Raw genomic sequence first — 24,593 nt, forward strand, 5'->3', positions numbered from 1 at the left:
TGAATTTGGGGGGTTGAGTTCGGGACTTGTCTGGTCTGTCTATCTGAGTTTCATACTGGTCGCTGCTCTTACCAACTGAATGATTGGGAAAGGTTTGTCCAGATTTGTAATAGAAAGAGTAGTAGTGTGAATGTAAGGAAATACAAGAAAAGGTCATTTAGCTCCAGCATGTTTTTAACAGACCATGCACAATTTATATGGTAATGCCAGTTTATGTATTTTTAAAAAACGCTTTTATATCCTATGTTCCAATACATCAGATATAAGTGCACTGCACAATAAATTACTTTTGAAGTGCAGTTACCATTGTTATGCAGGCAAAACATAAATCTACTGAGACAGATCAGTGACCCCAGGCAAAAACCAACAAGAAGATATTGCTTGTTCACTCTCTAGCCAAGACACTTGAAAAAACAGTACTGGAGGTATTTATCTAATTTTTATAGTTAAGCTAATGTTGATTATATGAGGCAGTACCACTAGATGGAGATAAATATATGTAGCCTATATTTAATTCATAAGTAAAGAAATTGTATATATCAATCACATATTTATAAAGTATAGCTCCTTATTAAACAATAAGTATCATTTTCTTCTGTTCTAGCAGCATTAAAAGAACGGGGAGATTAAATTGAGATCTTTTTACTTCCGCATAAATGCCTAGCAAAATAGTTTTAGGGGTTCGGAAAAAAAACATTAGTATAGTTAACTAAGTCTTTTAGATAACTGATTTCTGAGAATTGCCATTTACTTTAATGTTGGGTTGACCTTAAGGTTTGATAGAATCTTGTGTTGTCCTGATTGATTTTCTGATTTATTTATGATCCATGCTTTTCATCATCACCTTATTTGTTGTATTTTGAAACCAGTAGCTATTAATAGGCGAATACTTACACGAAGCTACATCGAGAAAATTCTCTTTAGGTCTTTGATGTTTCTTCGACATGACTACCAGAGCAGAAAATGGGATGAACCCTCTTATCTCATGGAGAAGAGCCCATAAATTCTTCTTCTCACTCTCCCCTGGAGGCATGACTACGAGAGTTTCCAGACTTCCCCTGTAAAGGCTTTGCTAGTAGTCTCACTCAGGCTCCAGAAAAGGCCTTGCAGTTGATGCTTCCACATTCAATTGAGCCCATAGGAGATGACTACCAAGAATAATCCTTAATTACTCCCTGAAGAGAGAAACTTACAAGAAAACTTATCATTGTGTTGTGTGCATCCTGAGAATTGTGTGCTGCCAGAGTTGCACTGTTCCAACATTTCTCTACCAGGGGATGATGTGCCCTTCCCAAACATGCACATTATCCTGTCCCTCCAGTCTGAGATAAACATCTCTTTATTTGGGCCTATTTAAGGCCCACTCTACTACAGTTCCACAGGCCAAATGGATCTATCAAGATTAAATGCAAGAGATTTAGGACAGAGAGCAGAAGAAACATTTTTACATAGAGCTGTCAGGCTGTGGAATTATTTTAAATTAATTTTTAGGATGTGTACATCAAAGGCAAGTACTTATTGCCTAGCAGCCACATTTGATGAGGAATTGGAGTCATATATAAAACAGACCAAGTTTCCTACAGTACATCAATGAACCAGTTGATTTTTTATAATAATTTGAATCTTTTTAAACTTATGGCATCATTTTAGTCCAACATTTAAGAAAAAAATTCAAATTCTCAAATTACCATGATGAGAGCGAAAGTCAATATCTCTGGATTATTAATCCAGTAAGGTATGTAGGTTGGGGCAGCTTTCTAGTTTTTAAATTCTCCCTGCCATTATAGCGTTCCTGCATGCTGGGAATGCACAGTAAATTCCTAGTGCTCAGTGTCTCTAGGCTGGAAATGATGGGAATACATTGGATGACATATTTCTTGTCGATTGCAAGCCTTTACAATACATCCTGTCATTTAGATCTAAATTTTGCATGACCCCATCCTCTATTTTCTCTCTGATGCAGCCGAGCAAGGATCTGGCAGGGGGACTATCAAAGAATTTCTCGCTCCATTCTCCTGGATTTATACCGGCTATTAAACATAGAAACTAGGGGCAGGAGTAGGCCATTCCGCTCTTTGAGCCTGCTCCGCCATTCAATTTGATCATGGCTGAGCCTCTATCTCAGCGCCATATTCCTGCTTTCTCTCCATACCCGTTGATGCCCCTAATATCCAAATAATTATCATTTTCTTTCTTGAATATACTCAGTGACCTGGCCTCCACAGCCTTCCACAGGTTGACCACCCTCTGAGTGAAGAAATCTTTCCTCATCTTAGTCCTAAATGGCCTGCCCCGTATCCTGAGACTGTGGCCCCTGGTTCTAGACTCCCCAACCAGGGGAAACATCCTCACTGCATCTAGTCTGTCTAGCCCTGTTAGAATTTTATACGTTTCAATCAGGTCCCCTCTCATTTTTCTAAACTCCAATGAATACAGGCCCAGTCAAACCAATCTCTCTTCATACGACTGTCTTGCCATCCCTAGTATCAGCCTAGTGAACCTTCACTACACTTCCTCAATGGAAAATATATCCTTTCTTAGGTGGGGAGACCAAAACTGCACACAATACTCCAGGTGTGGTCTCACTAAGGCCCTGTATAACTGCAGTAAGACATCCCTACTTCTGAACTCAAATCCTCTTGCAATAAAGGCCAACATACCATTTGCCTTCCTAATTTCTTGCTGCACCTGCCTATTTACTTTCATTGACTGGTGTACAAGGACATCCAGATGCCTTTGTACATTTCCCAATATATCACCATTTAAATAATACTCTGCCTTTCTGTTTTTCACACCAAAGCTTGTAACTTCACATGTATCCACATTATACTGCATCTGCCACGTGTTTGCCCACACACACAACTTGTCTAAATCACCCTGAAGCCTCCTTGCGTCCTCCTCACAACTCACAACCACACCCAGTTTTGTGTCATCAGCAAACTTGGAAATATTGCATTTGGTTTCCTCATCCAGGTCATTTATATATTTCATGAATAGCTGGGCCCAAGCACTGATCCCTGCTGTACACCACTAGTGACTGCCTGCAATCCGGAAAAAGACCCATTTATTCCCACTCTCCGTTTCCGGTCTGTCAACCAATTCTCGATCCATGTATATTACCCCCAATCCCATGTGCTTTAATCTTGCCCACTAGCCTCTTATGTGGGACCTTATCAAAAGCCTTCTTGAAATCCAAATACACCACATCCACTGGTTCTTCCTTATCTATTCTACTAGTTACATCCTCAAGAAACTCCGGTAGATTAGTTAAGCATGATTTCCTTTTCATAAAAGGGACTTACTTTATGACTTTGTCTCGTCTAATTAATGCTTTCCAAGTACCCTGTTACCATGTCTTTTATAATAGACTCTAGCATTTTCCCCACTACTGATGTTAGGCTAACCGATCTGTAATTCAAGACAGAATCTTCTGTTCAGCATGCGGGGATTGGCCCCGCACCACTATGCGTAAAATGGGGCGTGGTGATGTCAGGCGTGTGTCCCAACATCACTGCGCGTCATTCTGACCTTCCATTCGGCGGGCACACACCGGAGTCGGTTGCACGCCCGCTGAACTGTCAAAGGCCTGTTAAGGCCACTATGAACTAACTAAAGTAATTTTGCTTTTATTTAATTAAAGTAATTGTCAGGGCTGCCCGTCCAAACATAGGATTGGCTGGCAGGCGAAGAGCCCAGGCGGCCTTCGCATTTTTCATGGAACCTCATCCACAGGCGGGGTGAGGTTTCATGAAGGGTTTATTAATTAAATTAAATTTTTAATAAATTCATAAACATGTCCCCGCTCATGTGACACAGGCACATGAGGGGACATGTCTGGAGTTTAAAAATGTTTTTTTTCCATGCTTAGAACTGAACTTAATCTCCCTGAGGCACGGAGCTGCCTCAGGGAGATTTCTGCGCTCTTTCGCACACATGTGCGAAAAAGCACAGGCCCTGTCTCTCCCTCCTCCCCCCACCTGCACAGATAGCGCTGCACACTTGCACATGTGGCCCACCCACGTAAAACGGCAGCCAATCACGGGCAGCGATCGCGGCTCCCAGCCTGCTCCCGATGGGAATTTGCCACCCTCCAATCTGTAGGAACTGCTCCAGAGTCTGTAGAATTTTAGAAGATGACCACCAATGCATCCAATATTTCCAGGGCCACTTCCTTTAGTACTCTGGGATGTAGATTATCAGGTCCTGGGGATCTTTCAGCTTTTAACCCCATTAATTTCTCTAGCACCATTTTTTTTTACTAATACTGATTTTCTTCAATTCCTCCCTTTCACTAGATCCTTAGTTCCCTAACATTTCTGGGAAATTATTTGTGTCCTCTTTTGTGAAGACAACCAAAATATATGTTCAATTCTTCTGCTTTGTTCCCCATTATAGTTTCCCCCATTTCTGACTGTAAGGGTCCTACATTAGTGTTTACTAATATTTTTCTCTTCACATGTTTCTAGAAGCTTTTATAGTCAGTTTTTATGTTCCCTGCAAGTTTACTCTCATGCTTCATTTTCCCCTTCTTGATCAATCTTTTGCTCCACTTTTGCTGAATTCTAAACTGCTCCCAATCCTCAGGTTTGCTGCTTTTTCTGGAAATTTTATATATCTCCTTTTTGGATCTAATACTATACCTAATTTATTTTGTAATTCAAAAACCTTTCCTGTTTTATTTTTGCCCCGGACAGGAATGAATAATTGTTGTAGTTCATGCATATGTTCTTTAAATATTAACCATTACCTATCCACCGTCAACCCTTTTGGTAAAGTTCCCCAATCCATCATTACTAACTCATGCCTCATACCCTTGTAGTTCCCTTTATTTAGATTCAGGACCCTAGTTTCGGATTCAACTCCTTCACTCTCCATCTTAATGGACAATTCTGTAATTTTATGGTCGTTCTTCCCTAACAAAATTGTTAATTAATCCAACCTCATTGCACAATACCCAGTCTAGGATAGCCTGCTCTCTAATTGGTTCCACAATGTATTGGTCTAAAAAACCATCACGTACACACTCCAGGAAATCCTCCTCCACAGCATTATTGCTAGTTTGGTTTGTCCAATCTATATGTAGATTAAAGTCACCCATGATTACAGTTGTACCCTTTTTGCAAACATCTCTAATTTCCTGTTTAATGCCTTCCCTTACATCTTCATTCCTGTTTGGGGGCTTATAGACAACCCCTCCCAATATTTTCTGCCCCTTGGTGTTTCTTACTTCCACCTAAACAGATTCCACATCATGATTTTCCGAGCCAACATCCTTCACTATTGGATTGATTTCCTCCTTTACTAACAGCGCCATCTCCTTTCCCTATTTGTCTTTCCTTCCTCAATATTGAATACCCCTGGATGTTCATTTCCCATCCTTGGTTCCCCTGCACCCATGTCTCCATAATTGCAACTATATCATAACCATTTATATCTATTTGCGCTGTTAATTCATCTACCTTATTGCAAATGCTCTACACATTAAAATACAATGCCAATAGCACTAGCAAACATCCTAGCCGCCTTCCCCCCCCCCCCCCCCCACCCACCAAAAAGGACATTGGTCCTGATCCTGCCCAGATACAACTCGCCCTGTTTGCACTGGTTCCACCTTCCCCAGAACCGGTCCCAATGCCCCAGGAATCTGAATCCCTCCCCTCCACACCATTTCTTCAGCCAAGTATTCATCCGATATATCCTGTTATTTCTACTCTCGCTAGCATGTGGCACTGGTAGTAATCCTGAGATTACTACCTTTGAGGTCCTACTTTTTAAATTTACATCCTAACTCCCTATATTCAGCTTGTAGGACCTCATCCCCTTTTTTTAGCTATGCCGTTGGTACCAATATGTACCATGACTACTGGCTGTTTGCTCTTCCCCTTCAGTATTCCCCGCAGCCTCTCTGAGACTGGCATCAAGGAGGCAACACCATCCTGGAGTCTCTTATACGGCTGCAGAAGCGCTTGTCCGTTCCACTTACTATTGAATCCCCTATCACTAGAGCCCTGCCACTCTTCTTCCTCCCCTCTTGTGCAGCAGGGCCACCCTTGGTGCCATGGACTTAGCTCCTGCTGCTTTCCCTTGAGAAGTCATCTCCCCCAACAATAACCAAAATGGTATATCTGTTAGAGAGGGGGACGGCCACAAGGGATTCCTGCACTACCTGCCCTCCTCTACTCTGCCAGATGGGTCACCCATCCCCTTTCTGCCTGTTCAGTCTTTACCTGCAACATGACCACCTCACTGAACGTGCAATTCATGACAATCTCACCATCGTGGATGCTCCACAGTGAATCCATCCGCAGCTCCAGCTCCGAAATGCGGTTAGCCAGTAGCTGCAGCTAGACACACTTCCTGTACACATGGTTGCCAGGGACACAGGAAGTGTCCATGACTTCCCATGTAACACAGGAGGAGCATATCATGGGTGCGAGCTCTGCTGCCATGATTTCCCTTTAAATTAAGCTCGCTAGATACTCCCTTTAAAGAATACTAACTATGTTAGGGGCCTTATTCCACTCCAAACACTCCCACTACAGTCCAAAGTCCTCACCTTATTTTGTTCAAGTTAATGGACTGCAGCAGTTTAATTAGTAGAAAAAGTAGAAGTACTCACTGGACACTATTTAGCAATCAGCTGCCTCCCCCACCTCGTGTCACATTTTGAATTATGATGTCACTTCAAACTCCACCGCCTGAAGGTCCTGAGGGTAAGCCTATCCTCTCCAATCTCGGCCTCTGTTTTTCACACCCTTTTATACCGCTCTCACTGGCCTCTCCTCTCCGGTCTAAAACTCACCTTCTTCCAACCCTAACAGCAACTTTTAGTTAATTGCTAAATTAAAGAAGGACTAGACTTTAGATAGAATTTAACTCTTAAACTCCTTCAGTCACCAATCTCCAACTGAAGCTCTCAGCTGCAGTCAAACACAGCACTCCAGTGCAGACAAAGTCAGTACTATAAGATAGCCTACTTTTATACTCTCTGAACCTAGCCTCTGAAAACCTGATTAAGCCAGTTATCTAATTAACTAGTTACAGTTTCCAGCAGGCCTGTATGAGCCCTGTTTTAAGGCTGGACTAAAACTCACCTTCCAACCCTAACAGCAACTTTTAGGTAATTACTAAATTAAAGAAAGACTAGACTTTAGATTGAATCTACCCCTTAATTTAACCCTTAAACTCTCTCAGTCACCAATCTCCAGCTGAAGCTCTCTACTGCAGCCAAACACAGCACTCCTGTGCAGATGGTTAAGTATTATATGGAGTTATCTCACACATCAGCCACAATTTCATTGAATAGTGAACAGGTTCAAGAGGCTAATAAATGGTCTACTCAGGTTCCTAACTGGCTAACTTAAGAAACTTCAGTTACTGAGAAAAAAAAATAGCAGCTGAAATTTTTTTCAAAGAACTAATTTGATCTCACGCTTTTGCAGGGCACCCTTACTATTAACACTGTTGATTGGTTCATAGTAAGGGAGCAGCAAGCCATAGCAGATGAGCACAGGAATGTACAAATCATAAGATAAACTGGCCCTTGGACGTGACTTTTCTTTTTAATTGGCAGATTTTCCAGACTGTTTAGTGATGATTGATTATTTTCATAAAACATTAGTAGTTTCTGTGACAGTTTTCTAGCCATCCTCTACCCTGAGGTTTAATTTGGCGTTAATCAACAAAGTATTAGGGCAAAATGTTCCAGAAAAAATGTGATGTCAAAAATGTGACAGCGCAAACTAAGTGACAAACAAGGAATTGCGCTACATGCAAAACTTTTAATATATATGGATAATTCTTGTAAAGTACAGATAATACAGTCATTGTAGATGCCTCTAACAAACTATACAGAATGCTTTTATAGCAGGTGATGACAAAATATTAATATTTTCCCCATGTTCTTTCTTGCAGGCCACCCATTACACATTTCTGGCAAGTTTTGAAGTCTTGGGGAAACTCGCTTTCAGCGCCATTGTTGGTTTACTTGTGGATAGGATTGGTTTTCCTTTTAGTTTTTGCATATTTGTGCTGCTGTCATGTTTAGCTATTCTCCATGTTTTGAAGCCACCAGATTTGCTACCTGAGCAGAAAAAAGAATAAAGTGTGAATGATCTGCAATGTGATTTAAAACTATCTGCATGTTGTCTCCTGAAGTAAATTTAACTTGTGGGCTTATAAAACTACAGGGAGAATTCTAACCCACCTGGCACCAGTGGGAACAAAGGGGAGCTCACTTGATATAACTGAGCTAAAACTCCTGATTGATTCCCTCCACCGTTATCTTAATTGGTCCCTTTTTTCAGCAACTAAAATACCCACTTGACTTGGGTAGGAGCCATTAATAATTTAGGCTGTGGGGTCCTATGATGTCATTAGGATCTTTAAAGGCCTTATTGAGAGGAAGGATAATGAGATGCTCAATTCTAAGTTTAAAAACTTTCCTTAGAGGGACCAGGATCAGCAGGAGTCCTCTGAGCCCCAGGGCTTTTACCCAGGCTCATACAATTCATACAATTGCTCCCTCGCGAGGGAATTAGCTTGATGTTGGTGTGCAGCCTCAGGGCCCCAATGTTTTGATCCCCCTAAAACCAGCCTCTGTTACCTCCATTGGGATACAGATGTGGCCCAGAAATTAAGATAGCCCAGGCTTCAAATTGATTGTCAAGCAAGTTTGTTCCCTTTCTTGCGACGACTTCGTTGTTGCTAAGTTATCAGCCTGCTTATCTGACATCCAGTACATTGGCTGAGCAGAAATTTCCTCCAGTTAAATACTGCTAAGAATGAAGCCATTATTTTCCATCCCCACTCCAAACTCCATTCCCTGGCTACCAACTCCATCCCTCTCCTTGGCAACAGTCTGAAGTTAAGCCAGTATTCTCATTACCTTGATATCACATTTAACCCTGAGATTAGTTCCTGACCTTATATTTGTGCCATCACTAAGATCACCTGTTTCTCCTTCTGTAACATTGCTTGACTTCACCCCTGTCTGATCTCATGTACTGCTGAAACCTATTCATCCCTTTGTTACTTTGAGATTCAGCTATTCTAATACACTCCTGACTGGTGTCCCGCGCACTACCCTCCGTAAACTTGAGGTCGTCAAAAACCCTGCTACTCGTATTGTAAATTATAGCAGGTCCCATTCCCCTAACACCCCTGTGCTTGCTGACCTACATTAGCTCCCGGTCAAGCAATGTCTTGAGTTGAAAATTCGGTCCTTCTTTTCAAATCCTTTCTGCCTCACCCCTCCCTATTTCTGTAATCACCTCCAGCCCTACAAGTCTTTGAAATATCTGCACTCCTCTAATTCTGGCTTCTTGTACATCCCCAAATTTAATTGCTGCACCTTTGGTGGGTGTTCCTTCAGATGCCTAGGTCTCAAGCTCTGGAATATCGTCCCTACACCTCTTCACCTCATTACCTCACTGTCAAGACACTCCTTAAATCCACCTCTTAAGCTTTTGGTCATTTGGCCTCATATCTATTTCTGTGGCTTTGTGTCAATCCTTGTTTTACAATACTCTGGTATAGTGCTCTGGGACGTTTAAAGGTGCTATATAAATATAAGTTTCTCTTGTTGCTCCATTGTTTGAAAATGCCTCACTCTGGTTAACCCAAGAAACAACAGAAGTTCTGAAATCTGCTCAGTATTGAATATCTGCCAGGGTTACAGAGCTCACTGGAGTGACATCTTTAACATCTGTCTGTCATTAAATGTAAAGTGGCCAGCAACACAGGATTACCGCCAAGCTCTCCAGAGAACATGCCAGTTTGAAAAATATGGGCATACATAGAAAGATGATTGAAGATCAAAGGGAAACATTTTGTAGAAGATCAGTCCAAAGCTGATAACTCTGTTTCTGGCCTCTTTATTGTATAAAAACTGGACCAAAAGTAAAGGCTAATCACATGGTCTGTGTGTAACATTTATTTAATTATTTGTATAAGGATAATGACATCATATTCTAATTTGTTTTCCTCCCTAAAATATGAAAATGTTCTATCACTAAAGATTTAAGATAATAAATAATTTTTGCAAGTTTTGGACTAGTGGTTGTGTAAATACATTTCAATTTATTGTTGCAGTTATTATAGTTTTGGAAAAGATTCTGAGTATTACAATTGGTGGGTTGGAGGACATAGGTGAACTGCATTGGTCCCACAGTTAAAATGAGGATAAATAAAGCTGACCTTAAAATCTTGGGTAACACCAGAAAATGTTTTACTTATATACTTTTGACAGGACATTTTTGTTAAATAAGGTTATTTAACATTGTAACAATAATAAAAGTTCTTATCCATGTACTGCTGAAGCTAGCCAAGTAGCTGCTGTGTCTTGTGATTTGTCTGTTAACTGTGGGTTTCATGTGGGTTGTGTCTGGGTTACAATAAAAAAAATACTGCGCAAATCCATCATTTGCAATCTATGCAAATTTAAATTTCAGTGCTTCATTACAGAGAATGTATGTTGAGCATCAGTTTATTTCCCTGCTTCTATATTTCCCTACTGAGTATAGCAATTTTTCTTTGCACTTCTGAACAAGATATTATCAATTCAGAAGCGATAAAAAAAAACTCTCCACATTCAGGAAGCAAATTTTGTATCCAGCAATTCCCCAACAAATATTCTATGTGGTCTCTGGATATTAATGTTCTGAAATCTATACTGACAGAAAATTTCCCTGTAATCAATTTTAGATTATTTCTCAGTAAATCTGCTTAATAACATGACAGAGCATTAATACCCCTGAATGAATGTTGTCACATGTCAAGGACAGGGAGTTCACCGGCAGCTGCTACAGCAACCAGGAAGCCTGGATAAAAAAGGTGAATGAACCGCTCCCACACGCAACTGAAGTGCTACATTATGGAAAACAACATTGGTATCAGGAAGTAATTTCATGGTGAAAATCTAATTGTTATGGGTCCAATGACAGTTATGAACCAAACTATTGTATTGTAATGTAAAAGCCAACATTTATAAACAATTAGAACAGTACTTTATTTATCAGTCAATTTTATGGTTAACTCATGCATTTTAAGAATAACACCTAAAACCAATTTATTTCAACACAAATTTAACTATCCCACCATGCTTCCACAATCTGTTCCTCTGAGGCTGGACCCTTGTGTATCCCCATCTTACTTCACTCTAGCGCCAGGAGAATAACCTGCAGCTTTCATATCACCCGCTCTGGATTTTCACTGCTTGAGTATAGCAATTTTTCTTTATGCTCTTGACCAAGATATTATTATTTCATGCATGATTTTAAAAATCCTCCTCATTCAGGAAGCAAATCCTGTATTCAGCAATTACCCTAACAAGTATTCTGTTTGGTCTCTGGGTATTAATGCTCTGAAATCTATCCTGACATATTCCCCCTTTCCAAACCTTCAAATGACTCCTCAGCAGGGCTTTCTAAACTCCCACTTGCTGCTCCATTCCAAGCTGAGTAATCAGCCATTGATCGCCTACACTCCCAGAAGGAAAAACAAACAGTTCGAACCAGTATTCTTATTTCCCAGTGTTTACTGTTTTTTCTTCTGGGCTGGTTGCCCTGGTTTGAGACCTAATCACCCCCCTTGCTGGCCTGAGAGCTAACCCAATCTTCAATCACAAGTCACCGCCAAGTCCGCAGAGCTCTCCAGCTCTGAGAAATTGAGGTCTGAATCTTAATATAAGGTCCTCCTTTAGCCTCACCATTTAAGCACAAGGATCATACTCTGTAACACCCTGCGTCTCACTTTCCACCACCACCGCACCCCCCCCTCCCCCAACTTCCCCATCCCACCACCACGTGCCTAAAAATGGATGTTCACGTATTTCTAGGCCTTACTTTGCAAAATGGGCCATAGTGCAATAGTTAAAAATATTGACTGTTTTAACTTAATAATATTCGTGATTAAGCCAGTTGCCAGGAACTTGTATTTATAGGAATTAAAAAATAATGAAATAATCTGACTACATATTTGATAATTTGCTGATGAGGAACCAGTAACATAAGGAAAGCAAATGGAATGTTGTTGTTTATTGCAAGGGGAATAGAATACCGAAAGTAGATATGTTTTGCTACGGTTGTATAGGGTATTGATGAGATTACATCTCATGACTAGCCTCCTTATTTAAGAAAGGATGTAAATGCGTTAGAGGCAATTCAGAGAAGGTTCACTCGATTGATACCTGGGTTGGGGGGGATTTATCTTAAGAAAGGTTGGACAGCCTGGGCCTGTAACCATTGGAGTTTAGAATAATGAGAGGTGATCTCGTTGAAACATGTAAGATCCTGAAAGGACTTGACAGGGTGGATGCTGAAAGGATGTTTACCCTTGTGAGAGAGACTAGAACAAAGGGACACAGTTTAAAAATAAGGGGTTGCCCATTTAAGACAGAGATGAGGAGAATGTCTTTGGAACTCTATTCCCCAGAGAGCGGGGGATGAAGAGTCATTGAATGTTTTTAAGGCAGAGGTAGATATATTCTTGACTAACAATGGAGTCAAAATATATCAGGGGTGTGTGTAATGTAGAGTTAAAGGCACAGATTAGCCATGACCTTATGAAATGGCAGAGCAAGCTCAAAGGGGTGGAATGGCCTACTCCTGCTCCTAATTCATATGTACATATAAGGAACATTGGCTAATTTCTAAATTAGATTAACTTCTGCACCATTTCCTTCTGTGACTGAGATACTGGGCAGAATTTTGCCATCGGTGAGCAGGGGCAGGGCCCGCTCACTGATGCAGAATGACATCGGGAGGAACCCCCGACGTCACCGCGCCCCATTTAAATTTTCAGGAAGGCGGGGCCACAGCAAAATCAGCTGTGCACCCGCCGACCTGTCAATGGCCAATTGAGGCCATTGCCAGGATCATTGAAACAACTAAAGCACCTGCCTATCCAACCTTAAGGTTATCGGGCAGGCCAGGAGCCCCGGCGGGCAATAGAAAAAACATGAAACCTCATCCACTGGCGGGATGAGGTTTCATGCAGGTTTTTAAATCGTTTAATAAAGTTTAACTGTAATTTATGAACATGTCCCATCTCATGCGACATTGTCCCATGAGGGGGCCATGTTAAGGATTTTTTAAAAGTTTCTATTTTTTACCTTTTTAAAAGTGTCAGCGATCTCCCTGAGGCCGCACTTAGCCTCAGGGAGATGTGCGCTCTTTCATGCGCATGCTTTTGGGGAATCCCCCCCCCCCCCCCACGCCCGCACAGGAAGCGCATAGCGCTTCCCGCTTGACGTCACGCTGGGCGGGCCTTAATTGACCCGCCCACATAAAATGGCTGCGGGACCTGTTTCTCCAGCGGGGATCAGCTCCCCGCCCGCCAGAGATTGGGTCGGGCCTACCCGACAGGCAGAAAATTATATTAAAGTAGACACACATATATATAAGCACAACAAATTATAATGGCAGAATAATTTTCATAGCTTGCTCCAAGTTACTGTGTCATCATTGATTCAGTGGTAGGGCTCTCACCTCTGAGTCAGAAGGTTGTGCGTTTAGTCCCACTCTAGAACATAAGCATGTAATCTAGGCTAATACTTCAGTGCAATTCTAGAGATAATGCACATTGGAGCTGCTTGTTTTTTGATGAGTTTAAATTTAGGCCTTTTGCTTTGGTGCACATTACAGATCCCAGAGCACTATTCAAAGAAGAAGAGGAGAATATTCTGACCAACATTTATCCCTCAACCAACATCACCAGAGAAAAAGATTAACTGACGAATCTTCTTGTTGCTCTTCATGAACCAAAATGGCTGCCGCATCTGCTACAAAACAACAGCAAATACACTAAAAAAGTAATTAATTTGCTGTAAAGTGCTGAAGGTCTGAAATACACTGCATAAATGCGACTTTTTTACTATTTATTTTTCTTAGTAAACACTGATGAACACTGTCTGAAATGGTTAGCTTGGTTGCTGTCTCCAACATTCAAATATTTGATCTTATTGATAACTGAAACTGTAAATTATTCTAACGAATAACGAAGTAGAATGAAGGTTAATAAGGTTAATATGTAACATTTTGGACGGAATCTTCTGCTGGCCCCAGCAGTGGAGATCATGGTGGGTGGGGGAACAAGGTTTGGCAGGAGGCCAAAAAATCAGTTTCCTGATAGTGGGAAATTAGTTTGGAATCTTGTTATCCCAGCTTTTATGATGGCTTAAGGAAAGTATGAGTGCCCATGGAGCTATGTCAGGAACCCCATTTGCATCCCTGAATTGCTCCTCAAAAGGACAACACACCGGAATCATGTTCCCCCTCCAAGTTAAGCACCCCGCCAGCAGGAATTTAGAATGTTCAGTTTCACGACTGTACATCGCGTGCATCTGGTGAGGTAGACTTCTTTCTGGACTTTGAGGTCAGTAGACGCTGCTTTTGCCTTCCTGGGGACTGCTCAAAAGCTGAGCATGCAGGGAAGTGGTAGAATGGAGGGTGGAAAAGTGGAGTGGAGGCTGGGCAGGGGAGGCAGGTGAAGGGTGCAAGGGGTTGGAAGGGTGGAGTGGAGGCTGGAAGCAGGAGGCAGGGGAAAGCTGGAAGTAGGGAGGCAGAGGCTGGACAGGGGTGACAGGCGAAGTGGGTAATGGGGTGGGGGGATGGTGTGGACTGTCCAGTAGCAGAGTGTGCCCAGGAAAGAGGGGGGGGGGGGTCTTAGAGGGCTGGTTCAGTGGTGTCGACAATGGGGTCCTTGGGGTAGAACTCAGGGTACTGGTGGTAGGAGGGAACAGTTACAGTCAGAGGGGGAAGTGGGATGTGGTAGGGTGGAGGATCAGGGTATATGTCAGGCAGGTGTAGGTGTCATTGGGCAAGTCACGAGGGGAGTAAGAAAGCTATCATGGATAATGGGAAGGGGCAGGATCAGGATGGGCATGGTAACGAGTGGGATCTGAAGGGAGGGAAAGCATGTGGAGGTGGATGGTTATAGGGTCCAAGGTAACAGGGGGAGTTTCAAGAGTGATAGAAAGGAGAGTAAAGGTGACATTGGATGGGTCAATGGTGACGGGAGAAGGTGGTGGGTGACAGAGGGAGGGTAAAAGGAGGTGCAGCAAGTCTGGAAAGTAACATGCAGTAACAATAAGGCAATGCATTCGGTGTAAAACTGTGATACCTCGAATTGGGAGAAGGGTCTTTTTAGGTGGGTGAAGTTCAACATCAGCACAATTGGCTGACTAAAGGGACTCCCTAATAATCATGAAGAAACTGCATGAGAACAATGCTCAGTTGTGACCCTCACTCTATGCTGAAGAACACATAGCAGTAAGTTTGTTTCCAAATCATGGATCTCATAAGATCGAGATCCCATTGAGGTTTGGAGCTGCTGTTCATTCTGAGCTATTTGTCATTGGTTGCAGTCAGAGACAGTGATGAAGGGAGGGAGAGAGGTGGAAACCTACAAGGGGCACAGCTGGTATTGGCCAGCCAACTTATGACTCCAAACCTCCATCCTCCCAGGTAAATGGTTATGGCTAACAATGGTTATGGTCTGCCTTCTATACTGTGGAGGCAATGGTCTTTCTATAGAGTTTCAAGGGTAGTGGAGACAAGTGTAAAAGCGTTGTGTGAGGCTTCTTGCACATGTCTTTCATTATCTTTGTCAAAGAGCGACGTCTCCATACAAATTCATGTATGAACAAGAGGAACACCCATCTCTGGTCCTCCAGCATGTCCTTTACCCGGAAAGTGATGCGGTAGGGATACCATCTTTGCACTCAGTGATTAATGATGCAGTTGGAAAAACAGGCATGAGAAAACCGATAGGGAAGGGGACTCAGGGCACGTGGGAGGATTTCAGCACAACAAATTTGGGTCGAGTGAAGGGGCAGTCTGTTAATTTCCAGCTATAACCATGGAGAGCATTGCTCTGCCAAGTGTTGGACTCAAGGGTCTAAGATGCAATGAACCTGCTGTGGTCCTTTACTAATGCTATTCATTCAGGTGAGAATCCATTAGGTATTAATGCTGCAGTGCAGTTGGTCTGCATGGCCATTTGATCCTGGCAGAGGCAGGCCAAAAGGGAAGGTTGATGAAACAATCGGGGGTCACACTGCTGCACAAAATCAGCAAGTACCCTACAGGCCTCAGTATTCGCAGTGTACTGGCCATGGTTTACAAGGTACCATGTCACAGACACAACATAAGTACAAGAACTGGATCTCAAATAATTATTGCCTAGGCTACTGGAGGAGAATTGACAATAGTCTGACCACAGCTTAAAGCACATGGGTCTATTGGACCTTATGAATACTCTCATTGTGAATGCACAAGCACATCTGAGGGGGATCCCAGCCACCTGCCAGCCTCTAGGATGTAATCAGTCTGTAAGGGGTGGCCTAGGGGTACCATTTACCTGAGGACAGATCAAGGGCTAGAGATCGGATTCCTGCCTTGCAGATGGAGGGAACCCATCCAAGGGGAAAGCATTCAAGGGGAACTACTATTGATTGTTCAATTGTATCCATTCACAGACTCAAGGAGGAATGAGAATGCAGGCTCTATGCAATGCTGTAGATATGATAAGGAGGAGAAGAAGGGCCCATTGCAGATTCGGCAAGAACATTGCCCTGAGGAGACAGTATCAGTGGGACCCCAGGAAGACCCAGATGCTTCTGAAGAGGGGCATCATCCATGAAGACTTTTGGCATGACCAAGGATCTACATAATACCTGGAAATGAGTGAAAGACAGTGTCACAGGAGACTTTGCATGTCTATGGATGTGGTAGCGCATATTTGCCAACTACTCTGTGATGATCTTTTGCTGCAAGGACTTGGAGGGCATGCCATGCCTATGCCTCTGTAAGTTACCACCACACTAATCTTTTTTGCCATCGGATATTTCCAGGGCTGCATTGGGACCTTTGTGGAATCTCTCTATTGGCCACACACAAATGTATAAGAGAGTTGACAGATGCCCTTTATGATAAAGCTCATCTGGTGTAGTTCCACATGAATGAAGCAAGCCAGGGTGTCAGAGCTGTGTGATTCACTGAAACCTCAGGTTTTCCGCAAGTGTAGGTTGCCATCAACTGCAATGTGGCCTCGAGAGCTCCCTAGCAATAGCCTGCGAGATTTATTAACAGAAAAGGATTTCACTCACTTAACATGTAGATTATTTGTGACCACCAAAAGCAGATCTTGCATGTATGTGCCAGGTACACAGGGAACTCTCATGATGCTTACATCTTGAGTCACTCCCAGGTACCAAAGATCTTTGAGTGGCTTTGATGCTTAGAGGGCTGGCTCCTTGGTGACAAATGGAACCCCCAGAAGTCATGGCCAATGCCACCTGTCTGTCATTCACAAAGTGCATCTGAGGAGAGGTACAATGCAGAACATTCTGCGACAAGGTTCAGGATCGAGACAACCATTCGCCCCCCTGAAGGTGTGCTTCCAATGTTTGGACTGGTCAGGTGGGGTTCTCCAAACTCAGTACAGAGGGTACCCTGCATTATTGTTGTTTCAAAGCCTTGTACAACCTTGCACTGCAAAGGGGGAATGATTTCCCTGAGGGAGACATTGAGGAGCGAGACGTCTCTTCGGCCGAGGAGGGTGTGGAAGGGGATGACTCTGAAGAGGGTGAAGATTCAGACAAGACACATGACGCATGGGCATGACACAGAAGGCGTACCCATGACAACCTCTTGGCCACAAGGTCCCAGGAGAAATAAGATCATGACTGGTTTTCACAATCAAGACTGTTTTCAGCCTTTAATGCAGGGAATGCTACATCACCATCATTCTCAGCAGGAACATCTCAAGAGAAGGCAGAAGTTTCACCATGATCACAGAAGCAGCTTGAGTCACCTTCTTCCCTAATGATCAGGTCATCCTTGAAACACACAGTAGCCTTGGCAACGTGTGGTTGCTGTGAAATGTGGATTGCACTCCATCAGCACACATCCTGAAGCAGCTCCACATAGAACAATCCTTTCAACCATTGTGTCTGCAGGTTAGTGAGCTTGGTATCATTCAAGTGGCTGAAAAGCTGATTCAAATCTGAATGCATTCATGTTAATACGACACCAGCTTTGTTATGAGGCCTGAACCAAAAAGACAATCTACAGTCTACAGTCTACAATCTACAATCTACACTGCAGCACCAATACCTAATGGATTCTCAAGAGGGAGCAGCATCCGGAAACCTCCATGTCTCCCATCTCCAGCCCTGATTGATACATAATGGAGAGGCATCATCCTGTTACTAATCTCCAATAGCCTCTCGCACATCTGGGCACAGCAACTCTACATCATGCGCCCAAAGCTGCGAGGTGTGTTTTTATCTCCTTAAAGGGAGTTCCTCACAGGACAATGGTTTGCTTGCTTACTAACACGCAGGAGTCTGCAATTGTCATAAGCCTGCCAAGTTTCTGTCCTGGATGAGCTTTGCATTATGGAGAAACATGGTCCAGTCAGCACTGATACATCAGTCAGTGACAACTTGTTCCCTCATAGGCCCTGCTGGGGACTTGGGAGATGTGTAAAAGCATTGCTATCAGAGCATGCTGGCCCTCAACATTGTCCAGCTCATAAAGGCCTGACCTTTCTATATAGCCCAAGACAATGAGTGCACTGTCATGCAATTAATTCCATATTGAGTTGTGTGCTGTGCCTTTACGCAAAGATAGTGTGAAGCACTGCTAAGCAGCCATTCAGGAGCAATGTAAGATAATCACAGGTAAGGAGACAGCTTCATCAAGATGAGCACACACCTCTGACATCACACATTCAAACCTCTCTTGCAGACATTTGAGATTTCCCCAGGTGATCCTTACTTCCCCAATTCATAGTCGTGTGTGAGAGAATGGGGACTAAGCATGGAAGGACGTTCAGCCTTAAGCATGGGGACAATCACAAGCTGCAGAGAGGCATTGATTCCTACTTCTTTCAAATTCTCATTCTCATAAAATAAATGCCATTGCGAGCCACACAACAAGGAAACAATGGTATCATTCGTAGCGACAATTAATTTTGCCATCCACAAAAAACAAAGATCAGTGCAACAGCAGCTGGATAATCAATAAGCCTGATGAGCAATTCTCCTGTACCCAAATGATGTCTGCCTGGGGTTAAGGGTGACAGCCATCATGGTCACATAAGATTGCCTTAGCTGAAGGCACAGATTTGGAAATAAAGGTCGTGTGGTGAGATCATGTGGGAATCAACGCAACTGGAGTTCTAGATGGGAGTTCTTTGGTAGGGGTATAAGTTTGAGACTTGAATGCATGTGAAACTTTATATCACTTGAGAACCATATAATCCATGATACTTGGAGAAGGAATAAAGCAAAATGTATTTACAAAAGTGCACAGTTTATACGATGAGTGAACACCTGTGCCACCAGTGTGCATTCAACACTCTAATTTTTCTAACCCTACCACTACATCTAGGTACAACCCCAGCATCTGCAGCAAAGGTAGAGGCAGCCTGCTGACTGCTATGCCCTATTGCCTGAGATGACTTCAGCAAGCGTCCTCTGGAGGCCTTGAGGACTGACCTGCTAAGGGTCTCCTGCTTTGGGGCAGATGTACCCTCCTCAGTCTGACCTGCTGGAGGCAGTGGGGTCACTGGCAGAGGGGAGTTGGAACAACAAGGCACCCTTGGAGTGTCCTGGGTGGATGCCCAGGGGGCCTTGCTGATGCTTCTCCTCCTTGTAGGTGCCCAATGGCCCTTCCCTGACTTCTCGAGGAGAGGGGGCACCTGGAGGAAGGCCGAAATGGCCCGACCCCCTTGCACCTAGCCACTGCTGGAACACACCCATGGCTAGAGCGATGGGGTTCAAGTCCAAATGCAAATCCGGCAGAAACTGCTGGACCTGGGCCTCCACAACGATTGCCACCCTTCCCATAGAGACTTTGATATGCTCATATGCTAAAGCCACGATATCAGAGAGAATGCAGATGGACTCCTCCATCCTTTGTCCCATTCTGCTGATGACCTCTGGCAACTCTGCCTGTTATTCTCCTGCCTCTGTGGGAGTCGGCTATGGGCCCCCAAAGAGTTGCTTCACTGTAGGACAAGTATAAATCGGGAAATAATGGAGGCCTGTAAGAAGGATGCTACAATTGTCATGGGTGATTTTAATCTGATTGGCAGAGGTAACATGGATGATGAATTTGAAGAGTGCATTAGGGATTGTTTTTGAGAGCAATACGTTGCAGAACCTACCTGAGAACAGGCTGTTTTAGATCTAGAAATGCATAATGACGTGGGATTACTAAGAGATATCATAGTTAAGGATCCTCTAGGAGGTAGCGATCACAACATTGCAAAATTTCAAATTTAGTTTGAGGGTGAGCAACACGGGTCTCAAACCAGTGTCCTCAACTTAAAGAAGGTCAATTATAGAGGTATGAAGAAAGAGTTGTCTAAAGCGAGCTGGGAAAATAGACTAAGGGGAAGGTCAGTGGATGAGCAGTGGCAGACATTTAAGCAGATATTTTATAACACTCAGCAAAAATTTATCCTGGTCAAAAAGAAAGACTCGATGAGAATGATGAACCATCCATGGTTAACAATTGTGGTTAAGGAGAGTATCCAAACAAAAACTAAAGCATACAAAGCAACGAAAATTAGTGGTAGGCCAGAGGATTGGGAATTTTTTAGGAACCAGCAGCCAATGACTAAAAAGCTAATAAAGAGGGAGAAAATTGATTATGAAAGTAAATTGGCAAGAAATATAAAAACGAACAGCAGAAGCTTCAACGGGTATATAAAAAGAAAAAGAGTGGCTATAGTGGAGAATGTGACTGGAGAATTGATAATGGGGAGCAAGAAAATGGCAGATAATTTAAATTAATATTTTGCATCGGTTTTCACGGTGGAGGACTCTACAAACATCCTAAAGATATCAGATAAGCAAGGAGCTAATGGGAGGAAAGATCTTGTAACAGTCTCTATTACGAGGGAAAAAGTATTTGAGAAACTAATGGGACTAAAGGCACACATGTCACCAGGACCTGATGGCCTGCATCCAAGGGTTTTAAAGGAAGTGGCTGCAGAGATAGTGGAGGCATTGGTCAAAATATTCCAGAACTCACTGGATTCCAGGAGGGTGTGGATTGGAAAACCGCTAATGTGAAGGAGGGAGACAAAAAGCAGGAAACTATAGGCCAGTCAGCCTAACATCTGTGTTGGTGAGGCCACACCTGGAGTACTGTGTACAGTTTTGGTTCCTGTATTTAAGAAAGGCTATATTGGCATTGGAGGCAGTTCAAAAGAAATTCACTAGGCTGATTCCTGAGATGAAGGGGTTGACTTATCAAGAACAGCTAAACAGGTTAGGCCTTTATTCATTACAGTTTAAAAGAATGAGGGCTGATTTCATTGAAAGGTACAAGATTCTGAGGGGGCTTGACAGGGTAGATGTTGAGAAGATGTTTCTACTAGTGAGGGAATATTGAACAAGGGAACATAGTTACAGAATAAGGAGACACCCATTTAAAACTGAGATGCAAAGGAATTTCTTCTCTGAGAGGGTAGTGAATGTCTAGAATTCTCTACCCCAGAGAGTTGTGGAGGTGAGATCATTGAAAGTATTTAAAGAGGAGGTGGATAGATTTTTGAAATATCAGGGAGTTGAGGGCTATGAGGAGCTGACAGATCAGCTATGATCTTATTGAATGGCGGGACAGGCTTGAGGGGCTGAATGGCCTACTCCTGGTCCTATTTCTTATGTTCTTATGTTCTCTCTATGCATCTCCAACATTTGTCTAAGGGCCAATTTCAGGCTCTGTAAGGGCCTGGTCTCCAAAAATCCTCCGAGGGTCAGAGAACTCAGCTGTTGCTGCTGTGAGCCCATGCCTTTGAGATGATCACCAGATTGTGACCCCGGGCCTACTGTAGAACTAGGACCCACTGAGGTTTGTGTATCTGCACTGGTGGAGGGTGCAGGCGCAGTGATGGATGTACAAGTGGGGAACTCTCTTCTTCCTCCTCTGAGGTGGCCTGGGGACTGAGGCTTCCTCTTGTGGAGGAAGATGTCCTCCCCTTCTTCTTGTTACTAGCTGGGATAGAAGGAAGAGAGAATTAGTGATTGACTAGGCAGGTTCATAATTACAGCTCATTCAGAATCATTGCATGATGTCACTGGGTTGTTGGAGGAGGCTGATCTCACCTTCTGTGCAGGCATAGTGAGTGTTACCCCTGCCAGCTCTGCAGCCTACTCCTCAAATGGGGTGAGGGCCTTGAGCTCTGGGCTGCCCCCTCCAGTCCTGGCATTTGTTTCCTACATTAAGACAGACAAATGAGTTGAAAGAGCAGTTCAGAAGCATGCATGCCCGTTGTGTGTGCCAAGCCCTCCCCAATAAGGGATTAAGATGCCATTTGTGCAGTGACTTAAATGAAATTGTGGCTTTGACACACTGAGCGCTGATGAGCCTTCTGTTGGTTGTGTGTGACATCCCTTGGACTGCCTGATGCCCTTATGAGAGTGTGAGTTTGCAGTAAGTGGACGTTTGACTTACCCTGGCGGAGCAGATGAGATCATTCACCCATTTCCTGCACTGCAGGAAGGCCCTTCTTTGGGCCCCATGGGCATTCACAACATCCTTCTAGGCCAGCATAGTCAGATGAGAGGGCCTCCTGCTTCCATCCCTCGGAAAGATCACCTCCTACCTTTTTCTGATGGCTGGGAGGAGAATGTCCAGGGAGACATCGCTGAACCATGGGGCCGAATGTTGCTGTCTTCTCCGGGATATTTTTCTTAACATGATCCGGAGGTGCCTGCCTGCAGTGAGCAAATGGCTAACCAGGTGCCATTTAAATATGGTGCCCAGACTTTGGAACCTATGAGGTGATGGCAGGGTGGGCAACTTCCTGCCTGCTCCACCACAAGATTTGACATGCTCCGTGGTGATACATAATTACTGAGCTGAACAGTTCAAGATCTCACATGTTAAGCCGTCCTGCTCTCCAGCGGAAGTCACTCTGAATTCCGCCCCCACCACCAGACTTAGACTCCAGAATGGAAGATTCCGCCCATTGTCAACAAAATCTGGCTTTCACCCTTGATCTACTCCTCTTGTTTCCTCAAGGTGGTGAGCAACCACTGGCTTCAAAGGTGCTTTGTTACCTCACCTGAATGGGTCTGTTTTATTCGATCATGGGATGTGAGCATTGCTGACAAAGTCAGCATTGGTTGCCCTTTCCTAATTGTTCTTGAGACAGTGGTGATGAGCCACCTTCTTGAACCACTGCAGTCCATTTGGTGGAGGCACACCCGCAATGCTGTGATTCATGCGTAAGCCTTGTCAAAGCTGTGAGCAAGAAGTTATAGCATTAGTGACATTAAAATCAAGCTCAATCTTCTTCCTGATGAACATGTTTCATATATATGCACTTCTGGACAGGAGTCATTAGTTATGATTCAGAATCAGCCCCCTGCTGATCTAGGGACATTGAGGCTAATAATCTAATTTAAAGCATCCAGATTAAGAGCTGCTATTTCAACAAAATACTGGGATTGGACTGATAATTTTCCTAGTCTATGTAACTCACTACCACACTGGCAATTGAAAATGTGTTTTTAAAAACTTATGCTTTCTTCAAATGAGTTAAGAAATTTCTAACAAATGTCATCCTGAACATTTCATTGGCTATGTAAATCTTAATCAGATAATTAATTAGATGACCGAGCATGTTTTCAGACCCTTGGCACCAAATCAAATTGTCATGGACAATCAAAGTGGCAAACTGTTTGAGTTTTCATTTGAACACCTGCTTTCTTTTTGAACACCTGTTCAGAATTGAAACCTGCAAATGATTTCTAGCTAACTTCCTCGGAGTGGACAGGGATGATCTCTTAATCTTGTTTAGATATGAATGTAATTTAAGAATCATCTTGTAACATAATAAACTTTGTTAGACTCTTCATTCCTATTGATCTGAAGAGGTTTGTGCAACAGTAGTTAAATTACAAAATGCTGAAAATCAGATAATAGTCCAGAAAAAATAATGTTCCATGAGATCTGAGATGAGGGATGATATAAATATGTATAGGCACACATATATTCACATTTGGTTTAAAATAATTTAAATATAAAAATTGCATAACTAATCAATTTCTTATATCAATTGATGTTAAGCTTATGGTTTTTTATACCTATTACCAGATTGCAAAGTGTGTTAGAATACAATATTTTTACTTGTTTGCTCATGAAATGGGGTGCAAATGCAGTCAGAATAACAAGATGACTGACTGTCTTTTCTCTCTTCCCCACACCACCCACCCTCACCACCTTCCCACCAATGACTGTGAAGAGTTTTTTTTTAGGTGGTATTAACTAATTAATCTAAATCTCAGGCATAATTCCACAGCACAAAACTGCCATTAGATATCATTGGATACAGGTTTGACACTTTTACTGGGGGAGATACAAAGAAAGGGTTAAAGCATCTTATTGGGGAGATCTGAAAGTTAAAGAAAACAGTTTACATTTCCAATCATTTTAATGTTCTTGTACTTTAATGAAACTATGGCAGGCTACTAGATTGAAACATCTGCAGTGTTACTTAGAGACAGCTTATTCTGGTATTGAAAATGGAGAGGGATAACAAACCCAGCACTTTGCCAACAGTAATTATCC

At 42.9% G+C, this 24,593-nt stretch overlaps 1 protein-coding gene across 1 annotated transcript in view; it reads left to right on the forward strand.

Annotated features, from left to right (window-relative positions):
* Positions 1-10,048, forward strand: part of mfsd3 (major facilitator superfamily domain containing 3) — a 107,398-nt gene extending 97,350 nt beyond the window's left edge. The window contains exon 6 of the mRNA XM_041185510.1: positions 7,915-10,048. Coding sequence (XP_041041444.1) covers positions 7,915-8,103 — 189 coding nt within the window. The 3' untranslated portion in view covers positions 8,104-10,048. The remainder of the gene's footprint in view (positions 1-7,914) is intronic.
* The last annotated feature ends 14,545 nt before the right edge of the window (positions 10,049-24,593 follow it).

Source organism: Carcharodon carcharias, chromosome 4, assembly GCF_017639515.1.
Source record: "Carcharodon carcharias isolate sCarCar2 chromosome 4, sCarCar2.pri, whole genome shotgun sequence".
NCBI classification, from domain to species: Eukaryota; Metazoa; Chordata; class Chondrichthyes; order Lamniformes; family Lamnidae; genus Carcharodon; species Carcharodon carcharias.